The sequence below is a fragment of the Charadrius vociferus genome, unplaced genomic scaffold (genome assembly GCF_000708025.1).
Source record: "Charadrius vociferus isolate BGI_N301 unplaced genomic scaffold, ASM70802v2 scaffold134, whole genome shotgun sequence".
NCBI classification, from domain to species: Eukaryota; Metazoa; Chordata; class Aves; order Charadriiformes; family Charadriidae; genus Charadrius; species Charadrius vociferus.
Window position 1 is genome coordinate 1,327,788 of NW_009648333.1, and position 422 is coordinate 1,328,209.

Below are 422 nucleotides of genomic sequence, written 5' to 3' on the forward strand. Positions count from 1 at the left end.
TTATTGAGGTATTTTTATTAGTGAAACAGCACTTATCCCTTTTTTCTTGACTCTTTTAATTGTACTCTTGGCGGTGGCACCCTCTCCCCAGCACCCCAACCATGCAGAGGAACGCGGTTGTCGTATTTGCTTCTCCGCCAAACCCCCAAACAGTCTTTTTTTTTTTTTTTCCTCTCTTTTTTTCCACTGACTCTGCCAGAGTCAGCCGGAGTTCATGGCCCCAGTGTCCCCGCAGCTAACCCGCAAGCGCCCCGGCTGCAGAGGAGGCGGTACCGGGATGCGCTGCAGCCCCGGGGGTACCCGGTTCTTCTGCCCGAGGGCTTTCGGTGGAGCTGGACGCTCGGTCCGAGCTGCTACCCGGTGCCCTGGGCGGGGGGCTGTCTGGCACGCCGGCCCCGCTGCCCGCTTCCCTCGGGGCAGGG

The 422-nt window shown here is 59.2% G+C and overlaps 1 protein-coding gene across 1 annotated transcript in view; it reads right to left on the reverse strand.

The window, feature by feature from the left end:
- Positions 1–201: 201 nt before the first annotated feature.
- PHOX2B (paired-like homeobox 2b) overlaps positions 202–422 on the reverse strand; it is a 3,977-nt gene continuing 3,756 nt past the window's right edge. Inside the window, exon 3 of the mRNA XM_009885007.1 lies at positions 202–405. Coding sequence (XP_009883309.1) covers positions 202–405 — 204 coding nt within the window. The remainder of the gene's footprint in view (positions 406–422) is intronic.